The following is a 23478-nucleotide window of genomic DNA, read 5'->3' as shown; positions in this document are numbered from 1 at the left end:
TCCCTGGTGATTTTCCTATATCCCTCCTATACCTTTGTAAATAACCCCTCCTCATATTACCTAATTTGGGCATGCCATCTGTTTGCAGCTGTCCCAGTTCTTCTCTTTAAAACATGTACATTTACATATGTGAATTTTCTCAATCCTCAGGCCACCAGAACCATTCGGTGAAATCCTCAGTTAACTTTTCTATCAGCAATCCAATTCAACTCAGTTGAACCTTCAATAGCTCTGGCTGTTTCATATCAGCTTCCTTTTTTAGTTTCTTCTTCTTTTCTCCACCCTTTAAGTACAGGAACTTTTTCACAGCTCAATTCAAATACTTAATGAATTCATGTTCAAATATTATTATACTTAGTCTCACATGTATTATTTCAAATAGACGCTTCTTATTTAAGCTCCACCCTTGATCTCCCTCTCGAAACACCAGGTGTGGTTGTTCACGGCTCTAAGTCTAAGGAACAGAATATATTGGGGGGGGGGGGGTGTCCTGTGAAGTACTATAAAAATAAAGCTCATTGTGCTGAAAGTAGTTATTCATGACTAGCACACGTCAATGGTACACCTCCTAAAAAGCATAGGAGGACAGTATGTTTACAGTTTTCATTAATTACCACAAAGCTGGTATTCTCTCGGGATTCCAGGGGAAACTTGCTAATGGTCTCCTGCACTCTTGTTATATTTTAACTTTGAGAACAATTCTGGCTTTCCTTGAGGGGCTGGAAGAAGTGGTGGTAGAAATAAGAAATAAAAGGATGATGGCAACGGCTATAATCCTTGGGATAGTGTACTTGGGAGGTAGAGGCAGGAGGATTATTTTCAAGTATGTCTTCAATATAAGGACAGCCTGTACTATAGTCTTGAGACAGAAACAGACATCAAAATCTACTTAATAAATGAAGCCTGGAGATGTGGCAGGATGTAGAAGGCCCTGCATACAATCTCCAGCAACTGCAAAAACAAACAAAACACGTAAAAATCTGCCTCAAATTTACATATTATTGAGTTGTTTGTATACAGCACACACAAAAAAGATATTTATTTACTACATAAATAAGATCCATTTTATTCAGTAAGTATTAAAAACTCTGGTCTTATTTTGCCCCCCTCCCCCAAAAAAATTTACTGGAGAAATGGCTCAGTGGTTAGGAACACCAGATGCTCCTATAGAGGACCTAGGCTCAATTCTCAGCAGCCACATGGTAGTTTACAACTGTCTTTAACTCCAGTTCCAGGGGATCCATGGCACCAAGAACATGTATATGCCAGGCAAAAATACCCATACAAATAAAATAAGTCTTTTTAAAAAACTATTTAAATAGAAACAAATGAGACTTGTAATCTGCTTCAACACAAGATAAAATCAATCTTACGACAGCTGTTTTATTCTAAAATCATGTATTATTGATTATTAAGTTCATTCCTACCAGAATATAACAATACCATATGAAAAGAGCAATTTGGATGTTTCACAGCTATTCCACTTACTTCAAGTTATCCAACTTCTGAATGATGCTTTACCCTTTATGTAATGGGAATTAAGCCAGCTTTATAAGGCTATGGTTAAGAATTGACTGATATATAAAAGGCTTAGCACAAAGCTGAAATTAAAAACAGAATAGATCTCTTACCCACTTTTCATGAAACTTGAAACATGACTAGTACATTTTATACAAAAAACGCTCACTATGTAAAGGCAAATAACTTCCTGATACTAAGATTGTCATCTCAGTTAAGTTTGTAGCCCATTTTTTTTAAAAAAGTATTTTTTAAAAAATGTGTATATTGTATCCCTCTGTGTAGGTAAATACACAAGAGTGCAGGTGCTCAAGGAAGGCCAAAGGTGTTAGATTCCCCTGGAGTCACTGGTAGGTGCTAAAAAGCTACTCTTTTCCATGAGCCATATGCATTCTTAACCCCTGAACCTCCTCTCCAGCCCAATTCTAGTCGACTTTAAACTGTCAAAAGCAGAACTAACTATTCATTCCCCCTTTCTGAAAATCACCTTTGGTTCTAAAATCAATTCCCAGAATGTCCTGATAACCACACACCCCCTGGCCCCAGCAAGCTCATACACTCAATACAGCTTTAAGCAAATGGAAAAAAATTTACTGGCTATGAAACCAGCCATGCAAATTAAGAGCCTATGCTATGGTTATCGCAATATTTGGCAGGATATGTAGACTGAATCCCAGCTGGCTGGCATGGAAAGTGTGCCAAGCAGAAATGTAAGTCTCTACATAATTTTTTTCAAGAGTCCAGACTGACAAAGAGGAGAAACGGAAGTAACCCCACATAAAAAGCAAAAGCAACCTTTTTTAAAAGTCCTGGGATAAGAAGATGGTTTAGAGGTACTGGCTGCTCTTCCAGAAGCCCCAGCACCCAAAACTGACTGCAACTCCAGTCCCAAGGGATCCAATACCCAAACTGGCTTCTACAGACACTGCATATATATGGTGCATAGACTTTTTTTTTTTCAAGACAGGGTTTCTTTGTGTAGCTCTGGCTGTCTGGGAGCTCAATCAGACCAGACTGGCCTTGAACTCAGAAATCCACCTGCCTCTGCCTCCCAAGTGCTGAGATTAAAGGTGCACATCATCACTGCCCAGTATAAATAATGTTTTAATGCACAGTCCCAGATTCCAAACTTAAATGAATTGGTAGTAGAGTGCCTGCTAGCATACAAAAGGTTCTGTCTGGTTCAATAACGAGTGGAGACTGCCTTGAATCCTTGCATTCATGAAGTAGAGGCTGGAGATCAAAAGTTCAAGGTCATTCTTGTTCACATAGTAACCACAAGACCACATGTCTAGGATATACAAGATCCAGTCTCAACAAAACAACCTCCTCACTCCAGTGGGTAAGATGAATTAGCTGGTAAAAATGCTTGTCATGCAAGCCTGACAGTAAGTTCATTTGCTGAAATACATGGCAGAAAGACAGAACTGACTCCAAAACAATATACAATCATGCTCATATGCACACACATACATAAATTTAAAAAAATAAAAAAAGTTCTAGAAAGGTGAATATTACTCTCCCAGAGGACTGGAGTTCAGTTCCCAGTATCCATATCAGATAGCTCACAACTGCCTATAACTCAAGCTCCAAAGAACCCAATGCCTCTGGCACCTGCACTCATATGCACATAACACAAACACACACACATAAACATAATTAAAGATAAATCTTAAAGCCAGGCATGGACATGCATCCTTTAACCCCAACACTCAGAAGGCAGAGGTCAAATCCTGGTCTATACAGTGATTACCACAACAACTAGCACTATATAGTGAAACTATGTCTTTTAAAAATAATAAAATATAAAAGGCCAAGTAAAAGGATTCATAATAGATGAATATAGATATCTTAAAAAGATGAACTCTAGCTCCTGCTCAAAGTCATTTTAGTGCCACACCTGTCTAAGAATTGATTAGTTTAAAAAAAAAAACTGACATCAGAATGTTTTGTTTCTAAAATTAAATAAGAATTTGGAGATAAAACCAGAACTAGATTTACTTAAAAATAAACACTTGATGAAAAGTAGGAAGATTAGTATGTGGAAAAGATGACACACAATTTGCCACACACTGAGCTAAGGGGGTATTTGATGGTAGATGACTAACTCGTATTCATAAAGCCCTAGATTCATTCTATAGTATCACATGTTGCAGTAATTTCCAACACCAATAAACCCATATTTAAAAAGCGCAATCCAATTATTACAATTATAAGCTATAAGCGTAGATTTGGCAGATCTAACACTATACTAACTTATTTCCCAGCTATAAGTAACAATAAGACCCCTTGCTACTTGGGGTTTCTTCTGGCCTCATGGTTCTGGTCCATCATGGCTTCCTCCTCTTCAGTCCTCTTCCCCTCATTCAAACCTCTAGTCCCACCTTTCTCCTCCATTGTTCAATCACAGACTCTAGCCTTTATTGACCAGTTAGAAGGTTCACAGGAAATTACTGCTGGGGGTGGGGAGGTGACCTCTTCTGAGGTAGTAGAATTAACATCAGAATACAAACAGCATCAGGACAACCCAGAACAATCACAAGGAGAGAAAAGATGTTCAGCCATATACCAACTACTGAATACCCAAGGTTCTTTCACTATTTTTCTGAAACTGGAAATTCTGTGATCTTGTTTTGAGCCAGGATACTTTAATAACTCAACCTTTCTCTAGAGTTCTTAGACAGTTTGTAACATTTTTCTACTCTTTTTTATCTACTAAGCATTTGTTTACAAATAACCACTGATGTTTTTAAAACTTATCACACTTATTTATGTGTGAGTATGTGCACATGTGAGGACACACAAGTCATGGTGCACATTGAGTGCAGAAGACAACATGAAAGAGTTGGTTCTCTCCTTCTATGTGGTTCCCAGAGATGGAAACTCAGGTTTTTAGGCTTAACCCACTAGACTAGCTTACTAGTCAAACCATTCTGTTTTATTATGAATTCATTTTGAATTTCCTCTCCAAATTAACCACAATTTTTAAAACTATTACTCATTAATAAGTATTTAAAACAAAGAATTGTAATATCAAAAAAAATCACATAATTCTCTACAGAGGAAAAGATGCACTTAATGTGTATTAGAAAAAAAAACGGTAATAAAACTCTTAAGATTGAATAAGCTTGTGCTGGGCAGTGGTGGCGCACGCTTTTAATCCCAGCACTTGGGAGGCAGAGGCAGGCGGATTTCTGAGTTTGAGGCCAGCCTGGTCTACAGAGTGAGTTCCAGGATAGCCAGGGCCACACAGAGAAACCCTGTCTAGAAAAAAAAAAAAAAAAAGAAAAGAAAAAGAAAAAAATTGAATAAGCTTTTCTCATTGGTGTGAAATGATTCCACTGCAGAAACTGGTGAATGAACAAATATCTCACTAAAAAGATACTATGGAACTTAAACCTGCACACTTTGAACAAGTACATCTACTTACTTTAAACAAGTTGTTGATAAAACTTTTAAGTTTTCTGAGTAAAAGTAAAGACATTGACAATATGACAAAAATGAAAACTCAGGAAATCCCAAAAATTTAGATGAAAAGCCAATGAAAAGAGAATCAATAAAGCTCAAAAGCATTCTCAATTACAGAATCAACTTATAAATACATGAACTTATACATGGTTTATAAAAATAACTGATTTAAACACATCTAGAATAGGCTAACACTATTACAAAAATTAAAGACATTTCAAGTTTGCTTCCTACCCTATAGGAGTTGCCAGAGTTTGCAGCTTCAGAAAGTCAATAAAAAGGGAAATAATAAATAAATAAACTCATTCTGAACTATTATTCCCTTACCACTAAGTGTGCATTTATAACAAGAGAAGACTTTTTTTTTTTTTCTGGAATACCTGTTTATCTTTATTTTTGTATGTATTTTCTCCTCAAAATTCATTATAATGGAGTCTGAAATCAGGATCAACCCAACTATGGTCATCAGAACTACAACCTAGCTACACTGGAGTAGGAAGTTATTTCATTCCACAGATTATTGTATTTTCAGTTTCTAGCAACTTCCATCAGCAATTTAGACATATATAAAAACAAATGAACATAATTAAATACCTCTTACAAATGCTCCTATTTCCCTTAGTAAACATTTTTTTTCCCTCAACCCTCTGCCATCAAGGCCTCTCCGAGCCAATAGTGCCCCACACTCCCTTGGTCCTCCAAGACAACTTCAACAACTTGCCACCTCCATTCTTCTACAGACCACCTACCTCCTATGTAAATCAACTACCTGGAATCAGCAAGAAATGACAATTAAAACACTATACAATTCAAATAGTAGGCTCAACAACATCCTGGCAATCAATAAAGCTCATTCAGTGGTTAACTGCACTAATCACTCTTGCAGAGGACCTGGTTCAATTCCTAGAACCCACACTGTAGTTCCCCACTGTCAGTAACTCCAGTCCCAGGGGAATCAGATACCCTCTTCCAGCCTTGGTGGTCAGCAAACATGCATATGGTATACATACATAAATGCATGCAGAACTCCTATAAAGTAATAATCCTAAAGGTAATTAATTTTTTTAAAACTTTCATTCCAATTTTGCTACTAGCTAATCTTAGAAAGTCACCTAATCTCTTCAAACTTTACAAAGTGAGGAGAATTGAATAAAAATTCATTTGAGCTCAGAAATTATATCTGTATGATAAATTTTCAAAGCTGATCTGGAAACAACTTTAGGCTTCTTTTGATTTGTTTTCTTATGAAAATCTAAGCTTGCCGGGCGGTGGTGGCGCATGCCTTTAATCCCAGCACTTGGGAGGCAGAGACAAGTGGATTTCTGAGTTCGAGGCCAGCCTGGTCTACAGAGTGAGTTCTAGGACAGCCAGGGCTACACAGAGAAAGGCTGTCTCGAAAAACCAAAAAAAAAAAAAAAAAAAAAAAAAGAAAAACAAAATCTAAGCTTAGCTTGAGAACAATGCTTTAAGAGAAATATGAACAAAGCAACAACCAAATGAGAATTAGGCCAGAGGATCAAGGGAATGACAACAAAAGCTAGCTCACTCTCACCCAAAGGTAAGAAAAGTAGAAAAAAAGCTCATAGTTAGTTAAAACTATGCAAATCACGCTCCATTATACTACTTGATGTGTTTTACATTAAGACTACAACAGACAATTCCTTGTAGACAGCCAACCAATTTACATTATAAAAACACTATCCAACAAATACAAGGTATATAAGACTGTTCCCAAAATATACCAAGTAACAAATCTCTAAGATGTTGTTTGATTAAAATTTAAATCTAATTGAGCTCTTTAAAGTTATAAACACTTTTATAAGGGGACTGGAAAAATAGTTCGGCAGTTAAGAGCACTGGCTTCTCTTCCAAAGGACCCAGGTTCAACTCCCAGCACCCACATGGTTGGTATGTAACTCCAGTAGCTCCTAGCTTCTGGAGGTACCAGGCCTGCACAGTATACAAACATATATGCAGACAAGACACACACATAAAATAAACAAACTTATCAATATCCTCTACTAATCATAAATGCAGGGAGGAAAAGAAAACAAGTAGTTCACGCACACCCTTTTTTGGGGGAGGGGAGAGTGGGGGTGGTTCTAGACAGGGCTTCTTTGTGTAACAGCCCTAGCCGTCCTGGACTCACTTTGCAGACAAGGCTAGCCTCCAACTCACAGAGATCCACCTGCCTCAGCCTCCCCCCAAGAGCTGGAATTAAAAGCATGCATCCCCACACCTACCAAGCACTAGCCCCTTTTAAGGTGATAATGAGATGGCTCAGTAGGGGTGCTTGCAATTCAGGCCTGGCAGCAGCCTGCATTTATTTATCTCTAGACCCCACATAAACACGGAAAGAAACAACTCAACAAAGTTGTCCTTTTTTTCCCCAAACATATGCAAACACACAAGTAATAAATTACAATTTCACTATCACATAAATAGCTTAAAAAAAAAAACTTTCTTGGCTTATAAAAACATCAAAACTTACCTGAAGTTATCAACTTAGCGCAACTACTTTTGTTTGCATTGTCTTCTGGAATTCTATTTGTGCTCTTTTCTTTCCCAATTAAAGTATCCTCCGTAAGTAAGCATCTATCAGAAGCAAAACTGTCTTCACCCACCACATGACCAGATTTGCTATTAGCTTCAAGTACAGAAGTGACTTCGTCCAGCTGAGCAGCTTCACTAGATTCTGAGTAAGATGAACCCTTACCCTGGGCTAAATTTTTTGAAGAAACAGGTAGAGACTCATCATCACTATCAAAACCAAAAGGGTCTCCAGTATCATCTTCTTCTACTTTAGGTTTCTTCGGAATTTCTTGAATATCTGGTTTGAAATTGGGCCTCTTCTGCCCTAATTTAGCCATAAATGTGGTCTCTCCCCATTTTGTACTAAGAGTAGTCCGTTTGTTGGAAAAAACTTCATCAAATTTTGAACTGCCATTTCCTCCTTTCCTACTGTAAGTTTTTCCAAATCTGGATGTCATTTTGACACCTGTTTCATATTCTCTGTGGAAAGAAATTTAAGAAAATATAATCAGCAAATTTTTAACAAGTTTTAAGCAATCAATCTATAAAAATAAAGCCCTAGGACTTCCTTCGTTTTCAACATTCAGCACATGAACGTTTAAACTAGCTTAAATAAATGGGCTGAAGAGGTTCATCCTTTACTTCCACATATCAGGTTTTGGTGTTGTTTTGATTTGTTTTTACAGTAAGAACGAAACTTACAAAGGTTTTTAAAAAAAAAAAAAAAAAACCTTACTAACCAACTCATAATGCAGTACCTACAAATCTAACTTAAAACATTCAAATTCAATATCCGCATACACAGTTTAGTCAGAAAAATAATCTAGAGTAAATACCCAAATAAAAATCTTTAGTCACAATGTAATATAGTAAGTTTTCCAGAATCTAAATAGTGTCAGTTGACCAAACTTAGTTCTTTGAAATTTCTACAACTCTTCATAAAGGGTCAGAAAAACTTATTTCCTCATATAGTACAATCTTCTACCAAGCTTAAAGATTCTGATTCTTAAAGTGATTTTAACTGACTTTAAAAAGCTCCTTCAATGGTCATCTCCCTAAACTCAAGGAACCACTCTTCTACTTCCTTTACCTCCATAGTGCTCTGATCATTGCTGAGCAACGTTTCTCTAAGTTGGAGAACTCCACTTTACAAAGGTACATAATTTATTATAAAATAGAATTATATAGCCTTTATTTTCCTCTTCAACTTACAAACCCATTTACCTGATTCACCTAAAATTATACTGAAAATTTTTCCAAGAGAAGCAAAAAAAAAAAAAAAAAAAAAAATCAAACATTTTAAAAATACAAGGTACAGTACTTTTACAACACCATCAATCAATCATTATCCATTTCTCAACACTTTGACCTTCTGCAGTTTAAATATCAATTTATCACTTCTAGGGGGAAGGTAAGCAATTACTTAAAGGCTTGGAAAATCTTCATTACTTGGAAATTTACAATAAGAATAATATTTACCTTAATTTTCAAGTATTTTTGAGCTACACTTTTAACATTTATATTAAGTTCTTACAACTTAATGAATCACTGTCCAATTTAGTTCAGCAAATATTCAGTTAGAAGACTCGCCACTACCCTTAATGTTTGAAAGGAAACCAATTCTGATTGGACAAAATAATAATTTAGTCATCGTACACATCTGTGCTAAGAGAAATTTTATCTTTCCTCAGAGAGTTTCCATTTTGTAGTCTTAAACACTAACAAGCTTTATTGTCTTTCTTGTTAAGTATAGCCTATTAAACAAAACCGAGTATAATTGGGCAGCTGCCAAAGGCAAGAAAATAAAGTCATTTCTTTAAGCTGTGATACTCAGACCTACACACATATATCCCAACAAAGCTGGAATATTTGGGGGACACATACATGGCAATCACCTAAAAATGCCAAATCAAAAAAATCTAGACTTGATCTTTATGACATCTGAAAGACTCACCGTAAAAAGTTTTAAAACCACAAAGCATTCACTGTGCATATCTGACACTGAGTTAAGTGATAAGACAACTGTATTTTTAAAAGATGTCTCAGAAATAAAAAATACAGAAAAACCGATGTATTAACACCACTAAATACTGATGAAATATCAGTGATTTTTTTTTTAATATTAAGGAATGGGAAGCGTACGGATTAGAAAAATATGGTTATTATCTACTGAATCCAGGAGATATGAGTACAAGAGTTTATTATATGATTGCTTTTACTGTTTTCCATAACATCCACTAAAAAAACGTCAGCAGACTACTGCGATGGCATTATCTAAGCATAACATATGTACAAATTCAGCATATATATTTGGCATGACATTTTACGTACATTTCAGACACACTATCTTGTTCAGGCTTCAAATTTCACCAACAGCCCTAACTAAAAAGGAAATGAAGGTTCACAACTGTTTTCGATTTGGGAGGCCTTTGCCTCACCCCAAAGCCCAGCGGACTTTTGAAGGAAGTGCATTGGGATTTAACTTAGGGAAAGTATACAAAACAAACAAACAACCTCCTTACACTTAAGCTGTAAGGAAGCCTAGCCTCTTCCAGGAAAGACACGCAAGGTAATGCATTTGGGGAGGTTTCCATTAAGAGAGAGGAAAGTGGAATGGGGCAAAAGAGAGGCAAACAGAAATCCTTACCTGCGGCTGCGAGTGCGCCCGGAGGCAGTGGCCGAGACACCCCTCGGGCTGGACACTCACGCAACTTTTTCTCCTCCCAACCCCCACCGCCTAGGAAAGGGATGTCGCTTCGGACGCCCCGGAAGCTTCTGCTGCCGAGTCCCCGAAGCAAGGCCTCGGTGACGGCTAGAGGCGGAGGAAACCACGGGGAAAAGAATTCAGGACTCAAATCAACCGGACCGGGTTTGGAAGAGAGAAGTCAATCAAGAAGGCGCCCGGAAAAGAACTCAAAAAGGCAAAATAAGAGGTGGGGAGGGAAAGAGTTCTTCAGATCCTCTAGTGCCCAACTTCCTTAGACGCCAGGTGAGCAACGAGACTCGCACCGCCCCTGCCTCCTCCACCCGCCCCAACTCACTCAGGGCCTAGGCAGCCGCCCGAGACCTCACTTACCCTCGGCGCCTGGCGGGTGCTTTGGCCTCGGGCCGCCTCCGCCTCTCCCGCTCCCAACGGCCCACGGGCGGGCGCGGGAGCCCCGCGCAAGAGAACAGTGCCGACTGGTGCGCCAAGAGAGGCGAGGGGCTCTGCTGCCGTCACAGTCTGCGGCTCCTCTTCGGTAAATAGGAAGCCCGGTCGAGGGAAAGGGGGGTGAGCGGCGGCCCCGCAACTTCCCTCCCCAGCTCAGGCGCGCCGGCCGGACAGGGCCTAGGCCTCCCTGGCGGCCGCCGCCGGTGCCGAGCCTGCTACGTGCCCCCGCTGGGCCGCCGCCGCCTTCTGCGCCTCCGCCTCCGCCGGTGAATGGTCAGCGCTGGAGTTTGAACAGGGCCCTGAACCATCTCAACGCCATTTGCGCTCCCGGCCCCCACCTCCTTCCTCCAACAGCCGCTCGCTCCGTCACTCCGCTTCCCACAGGCCCCGCGCGGCCGCCCAACCCCGCAGCCAATCGTACGGCCGTTTACTCAAACCGCCGCGCAGGCGCCGCGCCCCGCACGCGCCGGCTATCACCATTGGTCGGGCCGCCAGGCCCGACGGGAGTTGTAGTTCTCTTCCGCAAGGTCCTGGTGTCTAAAGCCCGGTTCCGGAGCTGGCGAACGGTGTGAGTTCTGGCTTCGGGCCTGTTGGACCTCACCGACTCGGGAGCCAGTTCCAGTTCCTGGCCACGCGACGAGACGCAGGTGCGGCGTGGCAAGGCTCGCGGCACAGTGCAGGCAGCTGTGTCAATCGTTTCCCCTCCAGGGACCCTCTTGGTGTCTGGGGACAGTGACTTGTGCAGCTGCGCCGAGCCTGCTGGGCCACCGCCCGGACCTTGGAGGCGGGGAACTTGGGGCCGCCTTTGACCTGGTCTGACAGTGCGAGAGAGCCAACGCAGGTAAACGAGGACCGAAACCAGGAACAGTCGGGTGCCGGTCTCCTGGCGGCCGGGATCCGCTTCAGCCCGGCACTTCATCCTCTCCCTCCTTACTTGTCAGTCCGCACTACGGAGTTCTGTCCCCTACCTGTTAGCAGTGACAACCCCGGGCCCCCGCTCCCCGTGTATTGTATGTTACTAAGTGTTGTATGTTACTATCGTCATCTTTATTGAATGTGCTTACGGTAATGTGGCTTTAAATAAATTTTTAAAAGGCATACTAAAAAGTTGATACGTAAAATGATCCGATGCGTTTATTTTGTTTTAGACTAAGCCTCTGAAAACTGGGAAGGAAGGGAATAAATTAACTGAGAATGTTCATCGTTGTTGGAGCTGCGGAATTTGTACACATACGCTTGTCATACCAGTGTTTATGGCTCAAATTGTTCATAATAAAGTTTTGGTTTGGGGGTGCGGGTTGTTTGGTTTTGGTTTGGGTTTTTAATTGACTCGTCCGGGACAGAAAGATAGTAAATGATGGATGGAAGTATTTTGAGTTTGCTTCTGCGGAGGCTTTTTCCATGCCAGTGAATTACCTGATTGAGAAACTTCGAGAGGTTTTTATTTTAAGCCTTCAATGGGAAAATAGCTTTCTAAACACTGTACAACCGGTTTCCGTTAGGAGAAGTGAGTGATCAGTCATCAGCCTTGCAGTTAATGGACACTCATCTGAGAAATTAGAAAACTATTTGCTTTTAAAGTCTCCTCAAATTTCAAGCTCCCTCCAATGAAAATCCTAAAGAGGAAAAATAAAAACTTGAGGCTGGGAGGGTAAGTAAGTGTAGAATGCTTCTCTAGCATGTCCTTGGCTAGATGCCCTTGGCACAGCCTTCTGCCACCCTCTTAAAAACAAAAACGTGAGCCCTTCCCAGTAGGAATTTAGGTGGATTTTCAACACACTTGAAATGTTTTCCTTTTGATGCTAAGTTTCATAACTTACATTCTTGTGTTTGCAGTTTCCCTAATATTGTGTATATGTATTTTCTCCCACTGACTTCACAATAAGCCACCTGTCCCTTAACTTATGCGAAGGAACCAGTTAACAGGTCTTGCACTACATATGGTATACATATATGACTTATTTGGGTCAATTTTGTCTTTAATCAGCAGCTTGGGACATTGTTTTATCATTTGTTTGAAGATGGCTGGCAGAGGTGCAGTCTGCACTTAGGTTAATTATGTAGATGACATAGTGGTGGGTGCTAATTAGAGGGTAATTATCATCAGAGGCAAAAGGTAAGATCAAAAAGCCAAAAGAGGTAGAGAGAGGCAGTTGCAAGATCCTCCTGGAGGAGGTTCCAAGACCAAGAGAAATAGCCTCTGGCCTAGCCCTCCTGGTATCCGGCACTTGGTGGGTTTTGAAGCTGAATGAAGTGAAAGTGGAAAGGTTAATTATTTAAGAAAGTCTTTGGCACCCTTTTATGGGGTTTTGTGTGTCCTTGTTTTAAGAGATAGAACTTAGTTATGTTTAAATCCCTGCTACTGAAAGAATGACCCATAGTCACTATCTAGGCATAACCTTTGACCTTGTTGGGAAGGGATAATTCCCAGCCTCACCCCAACCCCAGACATGAGCATTAGTGGGATTCCCCTAGGCAATTGGTCCACACATCAAAGTTTGACAAGCACTGGTTTATAGTCGATCCACAGCATATAATCCACTGAGTTTGGGTGAGGAAGGGAAGAGCAATCCCAGTCCTTCTGAGTTTGAGGCAGGAGCTTGAGCATTCCAGAGGAGTCTGGATTAAGATATTGAAGGGAAAACAGGGCTTGGCATATAACTTGGTGATAGAGCACACGCCTGTCATAACCAAGCATGAAAGAGTCAAGAACCTAATATGCATCAAGTATAAGGCTAGGGTTTTTAGGGGATTCATTTGTGCCCTAGACTGTTCTCCCTATTATACAGGAAAGGGCATAGGAAGCCTGGCAGTTGCTTAATGTACTGCAGCTAACAAAGAAATCTCACCTTTATTGGATATATATAAATCTTAAACGTAGCAGAAAGTTATACATGAAACCAGGTAGTGCCTACTACATTCAGGAAGCTGAAGAAGGAGGATCATAGCCAGCCTCATGTTGGGGAAGTGGGGAAAGAAGTTGTACATGATTTGTGAAGTGAAATAATGAGCCTGGGTCTGAGGAGTTAGACACATGACTAGCTAGCAGCACTGCGCTGGGTCTCCCTACCTTCCTGGGCCTATCATGACTATCAGATTATGTCACCTCTAGAGCTTATCTTGAGGAGAATTCAGACTCTTCTGACCCAGAAGACTGTACCACAACCTTACTCCCTTACCTCCTCAGTTCCATGGAAGGCAAATGCTCCCTTGCTGTGATCCTGAGTGCCACACCAGAATGGGAATAATGGATGGCACACAGGCCAGAAGCTTTTTTGTTGTATTGCTTGAGTCCTGATATATTTCTCCATTTATTTGGTTAGTTGGCTGGTTGGTTTTGAGGCAGAGCCACACAGGGCGCATTACAGCCTTGGACTCTTGCCCCTTCTACCTCCACTCCCAAATTCTGGAATTACAGGTGTGTGCTGCTACACTCTGATAACGTTTGACTCAGAAGCAGCTCTTTTCTCCTCCATAGCCTTCACCCAGATGACATGTGATAAAAAAAAAAAAAAAAAAAACTAAGCATTTCCTTCATCTAATGCTCCTCTTCCTCCTCAGATATCTAGGGGATTTCCCCCCCCCACACACACACACACATATGGTCATAGTTATGTAACAAACTAGAATCCTGGGTCTGAGCCCAGTGTGTATCCTTTGATGCTACAGGCTGCCCTTCTGTGTGCTGCCTAGGGAAGACAAGACCCCCATCCCACCCCCACTGCCTGGAACTCCACCTGAGTGCTCTTAGACTCCCTCCTGTAAAGAAAACTAGCAGAAGACACTAATGCTGGTTCTGTGCCCTTGTTCTAGCTCATGCACAGTCGGAGGCAGAACTAGCCTTACCAAATAGACCCTCAGCCCTTCTCAGAAAATTGTCATAAGATATAACTTAAAGAGTCCCATTCAGTACGTTGAAACCAGAAGTGACGACACGAGCACCATTTCTTCCTTTGCTCTGGGATGTGCAAAAAAAAAAAAAATTATAAACTGTAGATTTGCATATTGTAGTGCTTGAGCTGGTAAGCTACAGGATGTGTGCTAGACCCTGCCCTTACCTGTTGCTACACTTTTTCTGCTCTGCACACACCTCTATGGTTCCACAGCCAGCGGCTGCCTACTCCCTCCCTCTGCATATGGCTCTTCTCATACCAGGCCGTTTCCATTCATTTTCATTAGATGTTCAATGAATCTCTGGGGGTGGGGGGCAGTGCTTGGGATTCATTCAAGGTCCAACAGATGTTAAGCAAGTGCTCCTCCAATGAGCTTGTATCCCCAGCCCTAAGGAGCCTATTTTTAAACCACTATAGTCCCTCCACTCCCAAATATCCACTGCCTGTTTTATTTTTCTCCCCTAGGGAGTATATAGCCCCATCTAACATACCCTATTTCACATATTTATCTTGCATGCCTGTCTGCTCAGAGAAGAAAGGATGGGAATCTGCCCTCATATCTTGTTTTCTGCTCTATCCCGATAGAAGAGTACTGCCTGTACATAGTAGATACTCATTAAATAGCTGTTGACCAAAGCCCTCCTTTCCTGTAGGGTTGTACCTTGAAAGGAAAGTGACTAGACACCAACTGTAGTTTCAGATAACTTAGTGGCTCCATAGATTGTCAAGCCTCTCCCTGTGGCAAGGAAGACTGAGTTATCTGGAGTTACTTTTGTCCTTGTGGTTTTTCATTGTGAGAACTGAGGTGATGAATATTATCATAATTCCAATTACCTTGTTTTCCAAGATAATTGGAATATGTTCCCTGGAGATAGTAATGTCCCTTGGGGAATAAACTACAGTCTAGGTAGTTAAATGACACAGCGATGGAAATTGCTTGAACTATTGTCTAACAAAACTGGGTACCCAGCAACCTCCAAGAGATCTTGATTCCTGACTTTTGTCTCAGCAAACAGCCTTTTTCCTGGGGTCCTCACATGTAAAGGTGCATGATACCTCATCAAAAAAAAAAATCTAAATACTTCCCCATTACTAAAACTAAACCCAAATCCTTGTCATGGCCCAAGGTCCTGCAAGATGGGCCCCGAGTACTTCCAGTCCTTCCCACTCTGCTACACCTACTTTCTGTCTACTGTTAAACCAGCTCTTGCTTCAGGCCTTCATGCTTTCTGTGACTTATCTCGAATTATATATGACTCCCTCCTCCAACTCTACCAGCTCTTCCTCACCTTCCTTTCAGCGTTCTGTATTTCCTTTCCTATTTTTTTTATCCATAATTGTCACTGCAGTTTTCTTACATATTCATTTAGTATGTTTTCTGTCACTACAACATAAACCGTATGAAGGAACGGGCATAGACAGAGTGCCAGATACATAGAAAATAGGCTGTAAATATTTGCTAGCCAAGCACTTGCAAGCACTGAATTACTTTACATTCTGACAGCTCCTAAAGCTTGCCTAATATTTTGCCTGTTTGGTCAATAGTTGCAAAAGATACATTGAAAATTTTGGCTTAAATTTTTTAAAACCATGCTGTTTATTTTTGCTTTTGTATTCTAAGGTTATCTTAGAATAAGATTATATATTTTTTGTAGCAAGCTCTTGAAACCCAGAATTATCTTACATTTTCAGTACACCTCAGGTTAGACTAAACACGTGTCCAACACTCAGCACACATAGCTATGGCTGCCATATTGAACAATGGAGAATGCATTGGGCAAATAAAAGTTTAGGATTTTCTTATGTATGTGGTACTAGAGATCCAGCTCTGGACCTTATGTATGTCAGGCAAGCATGCTACCACTAAGCTGACATGCCCAGCCCTGGTTTAGGATTTTCACAGCTGGTGGAGTTGAAAGCTTTTGATGTAGCTGAAGCAGTCAATAATGAATATTGCCTGAATTTGTTGACCATTTCTGTAGTCACACTTTCTTGCAATGTGACAAGGCAGTTCCTCTCAGGATCTAAGCAGGCCCTATAAGTTCCCTTAGTCAAAGGAAAAGAACAGAGGTGATACATTTCACATTTGAGGCTTAAGAAGCCTAAAGCTTTCATGTTGTCTTTTGGATCTGCTGCCTCTGCCCAGAGAACAGGTTGAAGCTTGCTTGTTAGGTGATGAGAAGCCACATGGAAAAGAGCTGAAGTCATCCTATTCCAGTCGACAGACAGCAGGCCCCAAAGCTGACCTACAGAGCTACCTATCTGACCAGCAGCTGTCCTGGCACATGCATGAGCCCACCTGGGACTAAGAGCTGCCCCACTGAACTGTAGTTTCTCACATGAGCAATACAAGTCTTTGTACCAAGCTGAATTTTGGAGCAGCTTGTTACCTAGCATTAGTGTGATCCAGCAGTGAGGTCCCCATGTTTAATTTGAAGCCATTGCATGCACAGGGCTTTCTGGATTACTCAGGCAGTCTAAAACAGCCTTCCAGTCTCTTGGCAATATTAGTATATTCTCTTCCTAATACAGCTCTGTCTTCTTCTCTGTCTCTCACACTAGACTGTCACTATACGAGTATAGATTTCTGTCCATTTTGATCTATGCCATGTCCTTGGCACCCAACACAAAACTGCATTCTCCATTGTCCAGTATGGCAGCCATAGCTATGTGTGCTGAGTGTTGGACACGTGTTTAGTCTAACCTGAGGTGTACTGAAAATGTAAGATAATGCTGGGTTTCAAGAGCTTGCTACAAAAAATATATAATTGTTTAAATTTGCTCACTGGTTAAATGTCTAAATGATATTTTAATGCATTGGGAGAAATAGAGTATGCTGTTAGAGTTAATTTCACATTCATTCATTCAGGTTTTTTTGTTTTGTTTTGTTTTGTTTTTTTTGTTTTTTTGTTTTTTTTTTTTGTTTTTTGTTTTTTTTTTTTTTTGCATGCTGTCATAAATCTGAGGCCAGTCTGGGCTATATAGAAAAGTTCTGGGTATATAGGAAAGCTATAAAGGATATAGCAGAACCTTAAATGCAACCAGATAAGTGCGAGAACCCCATCTGAAAGGCCGAATACTTTGATTCTAGCTGTGTGACATGTGGAAAAGACAAAATACCAGAGACAGAATTTAAAAGAAAGAATCGGGCCGAGAGTGAGAAAGCAGAGGCAGGAGGAATGCACATCATACGGGAGACTGAGGAAGGTGACATTTTCTACAGTGCTGTAACAGATCTATGTGTCAAAACACAGGACTATGCGACAGAGTGACTCCAGCGTTCACTGTAGATGTAGTTACTATTGCTTCATTAAAACCAGCACACCACACTGGTGTGTTAATAATAGGTAGATTTGGAGTAAGGGCTAGGAGAGGGAGGTTTGTGGGAACTTTATTCTATGTGCTTAGATTTTCTGAGTCTGAAATGTTGTACCTGGGGACATCATGAGTGCAACAAGTGAGACACAGAAAGACAAATGCCTCATGTTCTCACTCATGAGGAAGCCTAAGAAGATGATCCCAGGGCAAGACTTGGCTCAGGAGTAGATGGCTCTTGTCAAGTTCACTTCCCAGCACCCATATTGGGTGGTCATGACCACTTGTAACTCCAACTCCAAGGACTCTGACCTTTGTGGGCCTCTGTGTGTGCTCACACAATTAAAAACAATAAAAATAAATGCTTTTTGAAATGCCATTGATTTTCTAAAATAGTGGTCATCAGACCTGAGGGTTAAAGAAGATTGGATAGCAAATTGATACTTACAGTTAGATAAAATGAGCCTTGTGTTATGAAGAACAATATGTTCCCGTTGTTTACAGTGGTATTTTTACATTAAAAAAAAAATGAGAAAAGATTGAAATTTCCCAGTGCAAGTGAATGTTAAATGTTTGAGGAGAGTTGGAAATGTTAATTGCCTACGTTTGATCATTATACATCTCATACATGTATTAAATTATCGCACTGTGCTCTATAAGTCTGTCATATTATTGTATGTCGAAAAATAAAGCAAATATCTGAATAACTATATAATCTTCCTGTCTTCTCATCATATGACTGCCGATCACTCACTGACCTAAAAAGAATAATGAAGGAAATTTAATGGAATTAAAAATAAAGCTTTTTTTTTTTTTTTTTTTTTTTTTTTTTCTTTCCCCAACAGGGTCCTGCTATATAGTTCTGGCTTAAAGGGAAATTTCTGGTTTCTTTAAAAACTCAGTTGTGTCATGTGATATTTTTATGGAAGCTGTCTTGTGAGAGGACATGTGATGTTTTGCTGAAAACAGACCCTTGTCAGGACTCATGATGTTCAAAAAGAATATAAATAGAACCCCACAGTGAGAGGACACTCTTCCATCATGGCGACTGCACAACACTTTGCTTCTTTGCTTCATGTCTTCACTTGGTAGGGAGAAACGCATCAAAGAACTTCTCGTGGTATTACGGCTGATTCTGGACACTTCTGCTGATTCATGTCGATATGGCGGAGCCTTGCTGTTTCTGTTGGATCTTCCTTGGTGTTTGCTATTGGACTGGACTGCTGGTATCCTGATAACAAAGAGAGGCGTTGTCCCCCAAGTTACTACTAAACATGCCCACAAAACCCTTTTCCTATTACCCTTCTTTCTCCCTACCTCTGGTCAGTGGGCCAGAAGGGAGGTTGAAGCATTTAAGAACCCTAAATAAAGTAGGTTTTGAAAAATCTAAGCCTATACTGGCTGACCTCAGATTTTCACTAGTCTTTCTGACTCTGCCTGCTGCTGGGTCCTGGGATTACAGGTGTGTGCCACCAGCCTGACTAAAAATAACATTTTTTTTTTTTAAAGTGAATTTTTCTTTCCTTAGCCCCAAGAATGGTACTTTTAAGTCCTACATTTGACAAATCACTTCTCTCTACTTCCAAATTTTAATGACTTGTGGTTGTGCCCCAAAATAACTCCATATGGTTGCTTGTTACCTTAAATACCTTCATTCTCCTTCACCTGACTCCAGACAGTAAAATAGTACTCAGGTATCAAGACTTCATGCTTGGATTCCTATAGTCCCCTCTTCCCAGAACATCGTTCTGCCCTCTGAACTTATGATACCTTTTCCTAGATCGCACATCCTACTGAATCAATCAGCATGTAGTCTTATTCCCATATGGTCTATATTTAAAACCCAGGCACATGGCATTACAGTCAGGTGTGGCTCTTTCTAGAAAGAAAATAGAAAAATGGATATGAGATAGATAGATAGATAGATAGATAGATAGATAGATAGATAGAGCTTGAATGTGTTGTCCAAGAAGGGATTAATAGCCTTGACGTGATAATATCAAAAGGGACACAAGGCAGTTGAATGCCCTCCAAAAGCTTCCCAAAGATGGAAGCAGAAGACCCTGCTTGGGACAAGATCCCAGCAGTGTGGATGTATTAGCTGACTCTAGCTAGAGATCCCAGGGGTGCTACCTGTTCCAGAAGCCAGTCTGCCCCTGCCTCCTGCCCACCTAAGCTAGAATGCCAGGACGGGACAGTTTGGCCATAGCAGGGATGTTACAGTTTCTCCCATGTCACTGTGGAACTTCAGAGAGCTTGTGAGAGGAGCGGCCACTCCCCAGATGCACATGTGCTGTTCTCATCAAGAGAAAAGACCCCTCCACCTCCACCCTCTTTATTGACTTGTCTTTGCCAACCATAATGCAGATGTCCCTGTGTTGTCATTGACACTGTCACCAGCATTGCATCTCCTTCTTAAAGCTTAGTGTATTATCCTACCATACCATTAAGGGGAGACCTACAGAACACTATACCAGGTAACTGACCTTCCCAAGGCCACCCAGCAAGTAGGTGACAGAGCCAGAGTTTTAAACCAGGTCTGTCTGTTTCCAGAGGTCAGAAGCGTGAAGATTGTGTTGTTCCCAAGCCCTGAAGTTTTTTTATTTTTGTTTTTGTTTTGTTTTTTGCTTTTGTTTTTTGGAGACAGGGTTTCTTTGTGTAGCCTTGGCTGTCTTAGAACTGGCTCTATAGACTAGACTGGCCTCAAACTCACAGAGATCCACCTGCCTCTGCAGGGATTAAAGACATGTACCACCACTGCCTCGATTTTATCTATCAACATATCTATTTATTTGATTGCCAGGCACACCCTGGAGTTTAAGTCAGGAGAAGGAACTCTTCCTTCTGTTGTCCTTCCAACCTTCAAGCTTGAGTTCACACAGAGGAACAAGGATTAGAGTTGAGACTTCCCTGCTTGTTTGAAGAAAAAGGTCAGAGCTGGGTCATTCCCTGGATCCATGTGATGGAAGGAGAACTCACACAAGTTGTCCTCTGACCTCCATGAACATAATAAAGATTGAAGAGGTCAAGTTCCGCGTGTCTGGGAGGTCAGCTTGTCTGTAAGCAGCAAGGGTGGAGAAGCAGCTACAAAAGTGGCTCACAACCTGTGGGTCATGACCTTTTGATCTTGTCAAAGGACCCTTTCACAGGAGGGCCTAAGACTATTGGAAAACACGGATTTTCACACTACAATTCACAAACATAGCAAAACTACAGTTATGAGGTAGCAATTAAATTAATTTCTGGTTGGGGGTCAGCACAACATGAGGAACTGTATCAAAAGGTCACAATATTAGGACGTTTGAGAGCCACTGCTCTCCACAGCCAGGCCTTTGAGTTTGAGGCCACAGTCTGGTCTTAGCCAAGAAGTGAATAAGATTGCCCTCTCAATCTTGCTTGTTGGATGCTTCAACAGCACCCAAACAAACTCCTGCCACTGGCTTTCCCGGCTCTCTCAGCTTCCCAAAAAGACAGAAAAGAGAGGATTGGGTTTCTTTCAGTGAGCAACTCCAGCCTTTGGGGGGGGGAGGGAAGCTCCCCAATAGGTCCCCATCCCTTTGTATGAACTGATACCCCCCCAGCTTAAGCTGCCCTGCAAAGTCTCTGACTCCCCTGAGCTTGTCCCAGGGGAGTGGGAAAGAATTCGGTCCTTTCCATTACTTACTTCATTGTGTATGGGGGTTGACTGCACAAGCTGAAAACTGATCATTCCTTTATTGAGTTTTCCCAGCTTGAGGCAAAAACTTGTGAAAGATAAGGGAGTGCTTGCTTGGAGAACTGAGTGGATTAAAGAACACCGCATTTGGAGAATTGTGGAGAACCTGGAAACGTTCCAGAACCACAGGTAGCCTGTGCAGTCCTCTCCAGCACCCAGAAACTCTTCGTCCTTGGGCAGCCCATCTGTGAAATTCCGACCCGTATCCAACCAGGAAGTGTGCCTCAATTTATCACATCCCAGGAGACAGTGAGGAACAAGTGTTAGACCGCTTCTGAAAAGCAGCTAGACGTGACTTTCGTCTCCTCCTGCAGAGTTAATCTATTTGAAAGGCTTGGGACAGGACCTGGCAGAGTGTCAGCAGCTCCCAAGGTGTTCGCGGGTTCTGTTACCATCGCTAGCTAGCAGCTGGACTGGGCAAGGAACACAACTTGATAATTTTGGCAAAACTCGACAAACCACAATTGGAGATAAGGAAGAGAGGGAGGGAGAGGAGAAGAGAGAGAGAGAGACAGACAGGCAGAGAGACAGAGACGGAGAGAGAATATGAAAGGGAGCGCCAGCCTCTGTGTCACCTTTCTTTTCTCCAGGGTGCCATGGCTGACCACCCAACTCCTCGCTGAGAGAGGAGACACCCAAAAAAGGCCAACGACCTGGGAGGGACTTGAATTTGGATCACCCGATCCCCACCCCCTCCATCCGGGACCTGCTTTCCGTCCTTCTGCTGCCCAGAGGCTGGAGACCAAACTGCCCGCTGTCCCGGCCGAAAAGGTGACAGGGGTCGGTGCAAATAAGGGTCAGCGGACTCGGGAAACGTTCACTCTGAAATCAGTGCACAAAGGAGACATTAAAGCGAGCGGCCTAGGCTATGGGATCTGCAATAATTTTCCGTCATTTATCTATGAACACATGCCTCCCTTCTTTAAGTCAACAGATGTTTGCCGCTTCCTGCCCCAGCCAAGGTCGCTAGGTTCTTTAATCTCACCAAGGCTTTAGCCCGCTTACTGGTAGTACTTGGTCTGAGAGGAGAGAGACGATTGACAATATTAGCATTTCAAATGAATGCACTCCCAGTTGCGGGAGTGGTTGGGAGTGGGTGGGATGGGAGCTCGGAGTTCGGTCTCTTCTCCCCAGGGGATTTGCTTTGCGCTCAGGGCCTGACCTAAACTTTACAAGAAAAAAGTGCCAGCAAGGGCTTCCTTTGTAGTGCCGAAGCCTTAGAGGACACTTCCTGGCCAGATGAGAGGCCTAGCTGCTTTGCTGGGCTGTCCCTGCCTTGACCAGAGCTGAGAAAGTGGGGCGGCATGGTCGAGTACACCGGCTCTGCCAACCAAGTGGGGTCTGGAGGCACCCGGGTCTAGTAAGCCGTGGCAAGATTAGCCTCCGGTCTACCCGGGCTCTGATCGCCTTATCTGAGACCTTTGCATCCAGAAGGGCTTCGCAGAGATGGGAGCCGCGCCACCTCAGAGGAAAGGGGCTTCTACTCAACCAAGAGCCAAGCGTTAGGTGGTGGCCTTTGCGCTGTTTTGGGGCTCCCAAAGAAGCTCATCCACTCACCCACACCTTGGGCCAAAGGTGTCTACTTTGCCTCCTCCCTCTCAGAGATTGGGAGAAAACAATGAAGTGCAAAGTTATGGTAATCGTTCTGTTGTGCGACCCGGGCTTTTCTTGGGGGCAGTATCCGGTGCTCACAGGCTGTGTACCACTTTATCTGTCTGCATTTGTTTCTTCCAGAAAGTCCTAGATATGGTTTGTTTTGTTTTGTTTTGTTTTGTTTTGTTTTGTTTTGTTTAAATGCATCTTGCTAGGTGATAAGGACAATTCTAACAGATCTCTCCACAAGGACTTTAGAGGCACAAGTGAGTTAAGGGACTGGAGACATAGTG

The 23478-nt window shown here is 41.9% G+C and overlaps 1 protein-coding gene across 4 annotated transcripts in view; it reads right to left on the bottom strand.

Annotated features, from left to right (window-relative positions):
- The window catches only part of Wapl (WAPL cohesin release factor), a 67056-nt gene extending 55954 nt beyond the window's left edge, over positions 1-11102 (bottom strand). Inside the window, exons 1-2 of one of the 4 annotated variants that reach the window (XM_034497493.2) lie at positions 10595-11102; positions 7478-7998 (exon numbers count right to left, since the gene is read on the bottom strand). In XM_034497493.2, coding sequence (XP_034353384.1) covers positions 7478-7976 — 499 coding nt within the window. In that variant the 5' untranslated portion in view covers positions 7977-7998; positions 10595-11102. Of the gene's footprint in view, positions 1-7477; positions 7999-10165; positions 10305-10594 lie in introns of those variants that run through there. The other 3 variants (XM_034497492.2, XM_034497494.2, XM_076931488.1) reach the window with 3 other exon arrangements.
- Between the last annotated feature and the right edge of the window lie 12376 nt (positions 11103-23478).

Source organism: Arvicanthis niloticus, chromosome 3 (genome assembly GCF_011762505.2).
Source record: "Arvicanthis niloticus isolate mArvNil1 chromosome 3, mArvNil1.pat.X, whole genome shotgun sequence".
In the NCBI taxonomy this organism is placed as follows: Eukaryota; Metazoa; Chordata; class Mammalia; order Rodentia; family Muridae; genus Arvicanthis; species Arvicanthis niloticus.
Note: the sequence above shows the minus strand (reverse complement) of the source record. Positions and strands in the feature narration are given on the sequence as shown.